Source organism: Centruroides sculpturatus, unplaced genomic scaffold, assembly GCF_000671375.1.
Source record: "Centruroides sculpturatus isolate CEXI.00-Female unplaced genomic scaffold, Cexi_2.0 scaffold67, whole genome shotgun sequence".
Taxonomy (NCBI): Eukaryota; Metazoa; Arthropoda; class Arachnida; order Scorpiones; family Buthidae; genus Centruroides; species Centruroides sculpturatus.
The window spans coordinates 1,109,260-1,118,124 of NW_019384305.1; the positions used below are offsets into that span (position 1 = coordinate 1,109,260).

Genomic DNA, 8,865 nt, shown 5'->3' on the forward strand with positions numbered 1-8,865 from the left:
ACACTATACTACACTACTATTATACTCATCTGTTGTCTGTCCAGCTTTAGCGTATAAAACTCCAAATTTAAAATTAACAGAACCCTAGAAAATTATTGAAATTTCTAATTAAAATTAAATAAATATTAATGTATTTTATTTTATTTAAAAAAAAAATAGAAATTATTCTTTAAATTTTAAATAAAAAGGTTTAATATCTCTCCTCGCCCCATCGTAACGATTATCTGAACACACCACAACCCCTTTTATAATGGAAAAATGATACAGTATTTAAAGGTTTATTGATTTTATTCGTATATATTTATAATATTTATGGATAAGGAAGGGAATAGGCCTGATATTTATGACTAGTAGGGGTCTTTTTTTCACCCTTAAGACCATACAAACGTATAGAATCCTATATGAAATATTATATTCAATTATTTTTTTTTGTATTATTCTTCATTTACATAAATAGAAGAAGAAAAGAATTCATTTTATAGGAAAGAAATCATTAAAAATGAGAGAAAATATAATTTAAATAATTCTGAATTATTTATGAAACAAACAGAATTATATAACTAATTAAATATATATATATTTAGTTTTAAAAAGTAGAATTAATTTTCTACTTTAATAATTTTATTCGGTTGTTTACTTACTTTAAAATTTATTTACATTTTATTTATTTACTTAATTAATAATAAAATATAGGAATGTCACGCTTTGTCTTTAAACTGAGTAAATTTGTTTAGTATTTAACACTCGTCTCGGTTCTTATAACACATCAAAATACTATTCAAAATGATGTTTCCATAATGGAAATTATGCATAGATTTAAAAGGTTTCTATGGTGTTTTTTTTTTTACTAATTCTAACTCTATCTTCCTACCCCTTGACATTTAATTACCAAAATTTAATAGAATCAAGGCTCCTAATACACAAACTTCCCTGTAAAATTTCCCTTAAAAACCTGCCAAAACGGAATAAATATTCGGTATCATAGGTTTTTACTGTATTTTTCCCGTTTAGGCAGGTTTTTTTTAAAGGGGTTCAAGCCCCCTTAGAGTTGGCGCCCCTTTGTTTAACTGACATGTAAATTAATACATAATTGCAAATATAGTAAACCTGTCTAAACCGGAATAAATATTCGGTACCATCGAGAGTCCTGTTTACACAGGTTTTATAGGAGGGAGCTTTATCGATACAGGAATAAAGAATTAACAACGAACATTATTCTACTGCTTCAGTATATTAATTAATTGCTTAATTTAAGGTAAATTATCGCTAAATTCTAATTAAATGACTAAAGATTTGTTTACTTTATTAATAAACTTTTTGCCATTAATTTAACAAGTCTATACATTCGAATTTGATGCAAAAAATATAGTAGTGTTTTATACAATAGTACATATATTTACGTCAGTTTGACGTCATAATTTCTCCCTTTTTTTCGTAAAAATGACGTAAAATTGACGTGAAAGTGTATCAGGTTGATGAAAAAAGTGTATTTTTATTGAATTATTGTCGTTTGATGATGACAGAGGAGCTAATGACAGTCGCAGCTGTATCTAATGTATCTGAAAAGCTTAGTGTTATCCACTTCAAAATAGTTTGGTAAAAAATAATAATAATAATAATAAAATAATAAACAAAGAATTAAAAGTAATTATTACGAAGTTGTAAACTTTAAAATAATACGATTTAAATGAAATTGAATGTCAAAAAATCAAATTTCTTAAAAATTCCATGTAATTAACTTGAGTATTTTATTGATAAAATTCAGTTTAATGTCGACTTTATCGAATTTAAAGTAAATTATGGACTATAAAATTACCAAAAATTTCATATTATCGAGTTTAAAATTAGCTTTTCGAATCGTTTAACAATTACATAATTTTAAAAAAAATGGCATATTTAAAAAAAAAGACTAAAATAAAATCTATCAACCTTTTAGTTAGTGTTCATTTATTACAGTTTACTAAAGAGGGGAGCGATCTACTGGTTGAAAATCTAATATTTATTAAATAATAATAAATTTAATAAAGATTTTAAGTATAGTGAATCGATTTATTTATTTATTCGGTTAACAACAGTTTTCCAGGAATCAATTAGGTCATTAAAGTGTACTACAGTACAATAGAACTTCCCGCTTTACGACCCCCCCTCTATAGTATTTATTAAATTTTATAAAATAAATACTATAATAGAAAGCTTAAAAGTATATCCCCCGCTTTTACGACAAGTATAAATTATTTTTAATTACGACTTTACGAAAGATTACATTTAACTTCCTTTTTGTAAGCCATTTCTACACCGATATTACGTAGTAAAAATTGTTTTTTTTTTTTTTATTATTATTTCCAGGAACGTAATCTCAATTTATGACCCCCAGCTTATGAGAAATAGGACAGCTCGCTTAACGACGCTTTTCCAGGAATTAATTAGGTCGTAAAAGAGGAAGCCTGCTTAATATATATATATATATATATATATAATTAAATATATAATATTTGCAGAAATACATTATATAGACTCTCCTCTTTACGACTGATATACATTTCTCTTATGGTTGTACAAAATTCTGTATTTAAGTGTGCCATTTCTGCAGTTAAAGCTGCCATTTCTAAGAACGTAACCTCAATTTATAACACGTGTTATAGGAAGTTACATTTCGAAGGCTCGCTTAACGACAGCTTTCCAGGAACCTGATCTAGGATCGTAAAAGCGTTCAGCATATCTCCGTTGTACGACCCCCCTGTTTTTACGACCCAGTTTTTTGATAACTTCAACGTCTGGCTGTCGACTGACTGACAGAGAACAACGTACAACAGAGAGCGAAACATCTTATCTAGTGTTAATGACTGAGTCAACGTGTTTTTAACGTTAAAAATTACTGTTATTACAGTTTACTGTCTTTCGAATCAATGCCAAATATTGCCACGGACTTGTTGTGTTTAATCACTTCACAGTTGCTGTCCCTGCTTCGTTGTTTACGTTCGATTTTAAATTATTTATAGAATAGTACACGTCCTTGAAAATGTCTGGAAAGAGGAAATGTAGTACATGTGTACGCGCCTTGAAAACGTCTAGAAAGAGGAACAGTGAATCTTGGAATACAAAGTCCATAAAGAGGAGAAAGGCTATAACATTAGAAGAGAAACACGAAATTTTAAGCCTTCACGAATCGGGAATGAAAGTGATGGATCTCGCCTCTACGTTTCATTTAAATCATTCTACTATAAGCACCATCTTAAAGAATAAACAGAAGATTTTAGAAGAGTTGAAAAGTGCTCGACCAATGCAATCGACTACCATAAGGAAAAGGGAAGGTTTAATTCCTGAAGTCGAAAAAGTGTTAATGGTTTGGATTACACATCAGACTCGAACTGCTCAAATGCCTTTAAATCAAGCTACGATTTCGGCAAAAGCGTTATCTATCTTCAATACTCTGAAGAACCACCGCGGAGAGACATCAAAAGGAGAGACGTTTAGTGCGAGTAAAGGCTGGTTTGATCGTTTTAGAAAAAGAGCTGGCTTACTGAACGTAAAAGTTCAAGAGAAAGCTATAAAAGAATTCCCAGAAAAATTGGCTGAAATTATCGAAGAAGAAGGATATTGTTCAAGACAAATTTTTAATGTAGACGAAACAGGATTTTTCTGGAAACGGATGCCTTCAGAAAGTTCTGTTGAAGAAGAAAAATCGAGATCTGGCTTAAAAGAATCACAGGATCGAGTGACATTATTGTTAGGTGCAAATGCAGCAGGCGATTGTAAATTGAAACCCTTGTTGATCTATCGAACAGTTCCAAAGGGAATAAACAACGAAACGTCACCAGTGATTTGGAAATGGAATACTAAAGCTTGGCTGACTGCATCAATCTTTGAAGAATGGTTTTACCAGCATTTTGTACCCGAAGTAGAAAAGTATTGTATTGACAATGATCTTCCTTTTAAAGTTCTGCTGCTTTTGAATAATACACCAGGTCATCGATTGATTTTTCAAGATGCTTATCCTAATGTAAGGATAATCTTTTTTCCACCAAATACTAATTTAATTTTTCAACCAATGTATCAAGGTGTTATTGCTTCCTTCAAGGTATATTACCTTCTGCGTACATTTGAAGAAATAATGAAGGCAATCAGTGAAGAAGAAAAAGATGGTCTAACGGTTCGACAGTTTTGGCAGAGATTTAGCATTTTAGATGCCACAAAAATCATTGCAGATGCTTGGAACAAAATCAATGAATCAAACTTGAAAGGAGTTTGGAAGAAACTCTGCCCATATTTCGTGGAAAATTTTGAAAGTTTTGAATCTTCTTTGGAAAAGGCCATAACGATTGTAGTTAAAATAGCAAATCGATTGGCGCTAAAAGTTTCTATTGAAGATATCAACGAATTATTAAACTCGCATGATGAGGAGCCTACTATTATGGAACTTATCGAAATTGCAGAACAAGGAACCATCGAAGACGACGAAAAAGAAGAAGAGAAAACTGCAGAGGAAAGAATCGTCAAAAAAGACGAAAAAGAAATTACACAAAAAACAGCCATCAAGAAAAATAAACGGGGAAAAACAGAAGAATCTAATCCTCTTTCTACCTTTACATTACAGAGACTTACAGAAGCTTTTGAAAACATTAACTCTGGTCTGGAAATTTTGAAAGCTGATGATCCTAATTGCGAACGGAGTTCAAAAGTTTTATCCAAAGTCACAAATGCCTTGTTATGCTATAAAGAAATTTACCGAGAGAAGAAAAACTGTTGTAATTGTTAAGTATCCGTACTTTTTGTTGCCATATGTATAATTTTATGTAGTTGAAAGTTTCTTATAGAAATGCAAACTTTAATTTATAACACTAAACATATGAGGCATTAGTATTCGACTTACTCACTTAACGACGATTTCCCAGGACGATTTACTGTGTATTTTATTCATTAAAAAAGTAGTAAAAAAGATGAGGTTCCATTTCATTAGCATATTGAGATGCAGCGATACCTGAACACATCTCTCTCATACCATTGAATTGGGTATTACAGTACTGATAACGTGGTACTATCCAGACCTTCCGCTGTGATTTTTTCTGCGGGGTATGTAAAGGGCACGGTTTATGCGCTACCATTGCCCACATCTTTGGCAGAGCTCCAAGACTGCATTACCCGATGCGATGGTGACCATTCAGGAAGACATGATACAATACATGCCTGGAAACTGGACTATCATTTGGACGTGTGTCATATTGCCAAAGACCTGTAGTCATATTTTTTAATTTATTTAATTTAAAATATATGCTTTTCATCTCAATTTAGTAGTGGCTTTCCCCTGTTCATCATACTTCCTTTAACAATAGGGTCGTGCCGGTCATCTATATAACAGTCACCTCTAAATGGCACCCGCTTATTAACGTTTCTTTACAAAATAAACCTCTAAATAACCGCCAACTTCCGAAAAAACGGCCTTTTTTTTTAATGTTCCTACCTTCTATTCAGAGATTTTACTGTGTATATAGTGTATATTAGTCTACATCAAATAAAATATGCAACAATAAAAGTATATAAATTACCTCTTGCTCCTCTAAAAGCAGCAAATCCTAAAAATATACATATAAATTTATTGATTAGAAAAGATTTATTAGAAAATAATTAAAAAATAAAATTTTATAATAATTTTTTNACGGCATATCTTAATGCTTATAACACGATTTACATTGTAAATTACATGTTCCTCTGACATCCCCGTATGATACTGTACAGTACTGTACTGTACATAAATACGCGCTATGAAAGCATCCTCTGGTGCGATATTTTTGAACAGCCCTGTATAAGTTAATAATAAAAAGTTTCAATAAAAAATAAGCAAAAAGTATATTTAAATTTTGTAAAAATTATAATTGGCATATTGCATTAGGGGGTGCAAAGTGAAGAATATAAAGAGCAAGACTTTTATTCGAATCAGTCATTTTTAGCAATAATTTCGTACAGAATATATAAAATTATATCTAAAAATCAAATAATGATTATTAAAAAAAGGTAAAAAAAACACACACACAATTGTAATCACGAAATGATTCAAACAATACTTAGTGATATAAAAGAGAATACACAGAGACTAGTCTTTACACTTATATAGTTTCAGGTCAATTCGAAGTCATAGCTAATACGTTCTAGATTGTATAATATATAACTCGAATATATTTAAATTGAAGTTTTAAAGTACTGTGGATTCCCTCGAGAATGATAGAAAAGTTGGAAGGAATAGAAGAGGAAGAGGGGGAAAAATACAAGAAGGTCGGATACTATCAAAACCATCATCGATATGTAACACAAAGAACTGAAAGAAGATAGAAAACTCTGAAGCAGCATTGTTCACAGGGGTCACTAAAAGTAGGAAACGACTGAACGGATAACAGCAAACAAAACATGTACGTGACCTGTATTAATCTCTCGTTTCTATGTTCGGTTGTATGATCTATATTTAATGCTAATGGTTTCTTATTTATGCATAAATATTCTATATTTTACAATTGTATCGCACATTATCATAGTGTTAATTGTTCAATAAAATATATACTACTAATAATATTAATTTCATGTTTATAGATCCTTATACGTAAAGCCAAAAATAAATAAGAGGAAATTATATATTACGAACTTATAGTATTATAAGTAAACGTGAACGTCGAACGTCGAGCCGCTATCTTGTAAGCGGCGCTCGACGTTCGACGTTCACGTTTGAGAGATGAAAACTTCGGCCGCAACCTAGCTATTATTTAATTATTAAATAGTATCGATTCGTTTGATTATGTAAAATGCGTGTGTCAAATAACAGCGGAAATATATTACATTTAAACGTGAATCAATTGTAACTAAAGTATATTCTTAATATACTTAATGGCAGAGATTTCAGATACTTTATCGCAATATTGAAATGAATGGCCAAGTTGCCGGTTGGTAAAGGACATCAAGAATTGTCTGTTTTACAATCGGATCGATTTTGATTTATTTTATATTGTACCTCCATGCTTGAAAGCATTAAACTTGAATTGAATTAAATACTAAACTTACAAATCAAGTCTTATTCACAGGGGGAAAAATTTGAGAGATAAAGGGGGGAAAAAGACGTTTAAAATAGAAGAAGAAAACTGGATTTTCGGTTGTAAATTTATGCTAAATACGCTCATCATTCAGGCCAAATTTTCTTAGCACAACCATTAACTTTGTTTAAAATCAGTTTATTCTAATCTTAAAAATGTTAATAAAATTATTCATTTGGAATAATTCATGAATAAAAGAAAACATTTAAAAAAATGTAAGCAGAAGTAAGATTTTAGAAAGAAACGTTTCTCCCCCCCAAAAAAATTCTTATTTATTTAAATAAATAAACAAAATGGGTATTCAATTTTCAAGTAAGAAGCTATACATTAAATTTATTAGTATATAATTTGTAAGTTTATTAATATTTTTGAGCAATTTTTTACTGGGTGGCCCAAAAATCGGTTAACCGAGAATATATTAAGAACGGTTAGAAATGATTCTATATATATATATGCGTTTTATTATAAACTACAAATTTCGGTTAACTGACTTTTGAACCACCCTGTATAAGTTACACACATATATATAATACTTATTCGAATGTTGTTAATAAATTAGTAGGTTTTTTTTTCATTAATTTTAAATTTATTTATAACATTTTAAAGTATTTTTTTTCTTCCCCTTGAAAAGAATTATTTATTTATTTATTTGATAAACCAATTACTTAATATATCGTGTTCTACAAGAGCAAATATATTTTTAAAGAAGCCAAAATAATTCTGTGCAAGATTTAATTAGTGTCTTTCAATTTAAAAAAAACAAAAGATTTATGAGAATTTTTTTTTTACATGGAAAAAAAATTAAATAAAACCAATAAAATGTTGTATAAATTAAGTAAGAAAAACAAATATATCTGTTTCTTTGAATTTAAATTAGATCCAAGAAATGCTATCGTGCAATTACTTTTTAATCAAAAATCGTTTTTTTTTTATATGGATTAGGATTTGTTGAATATGGTTCAACATCTGACAATAAACACAATAGAAACTCCTCTTGCAATCAATAACGTTCACAAAAGAAGTAGACCACAATAAAATTCGCAAAACCAATCGATATATAAAATGATCATCATTAGCCATGTTCTAAAACAAGAAATCAATTCCTACATGTTGATTTCCGATGATTCTAAATAACTCGAATAAATAAAATTTAACGATTCTATTATACATGAATTACTTATAAGTAAGGATTATGTTTCAACGAGATGGACTAAATTGCAAGAATCACTCCTCTGTAAGGATTACGTGGCAAAGATTGCAAGGATTAGGCAAATCCTCGGTGAGATTATACCTCGATAACATAGTGTGTCTCTATTAAGGATTTCTCACTCCTCAAGGATTACGCTCAAAACAAAAATTATTTCTTTTTTTTTTTTAGGATTATGGTACATTGCAACGATTATCTTCAACAGAGATTATGTTTCAATGCAATATTGAATATTATACCGTACAAAACTTATTCCTCTAAGTATACCTCAAGGATTTCTCTTCAGTAAGGATTGCATGGCAGGAATCACTCGTCATAAGGTTTGCAACTCAGTGAAAACTACCATCAACGAGGATTATTCCTCAATAAGGATTACAACATCTTCAACAAGCATTAGATATCAATAACAATTACATAATTAATAGAAACCGCACCGAAATAAAAGAAATCTTTTATTATATTTTAGAATTCCTTAACAAAAATTGCACTTTATTCAAAAATTCTAAAACATATCCAGATTTAAATTAAATGTAAAAAAAACTTGAGAATTTAATGTTTATCTAGCCTCAAGCAAACAATGAAACA

The 8,865-nt window shown here is 29.8% G+C and overlaps 2 protein-coding genes across 2 annotated transcripts in view; one reads left to right on the plus strand and one right to left on the minus strand.

Moving 5' to 3' along the window:
- Positions 1-8,865, minus strand: part of LOC111618633 (GTPase-activating Rap/Ran-GAP domain-like protein 3) — a 148,678-nt gene that overhangs the window by 13,824 nt on the left and 125,989 nt on the right. The gene's annotated exons all lie outside the window — the stretch shown is intronic.
- On the plus strand, positions 1,962-5,003 carry LOC111618921 (tigger transposable element-derived protein 1-like). The gene has a single exon (XM_023360553.1). The coding sequence runs from the start codon at positions 3,020-3,022 to the stop codon at positions 4,754-4,756; it is 1,737 nt and encodes a 578-aa protein (XP_023216321.1). The 5' UTR covers positions 1,962-3,019; the 3' UTR covers positions 4,757-5,003.

Bases quoted from the DNA above. Each gene is read 5' to 3' on its own strand.
- LOC111618921 (XM_023360553.1), top strand. From the start codon at position 3,020: ATGTCTGGAAAGAGGAAATGTAGTACATGTGTACGCGCCTTGAAAACG.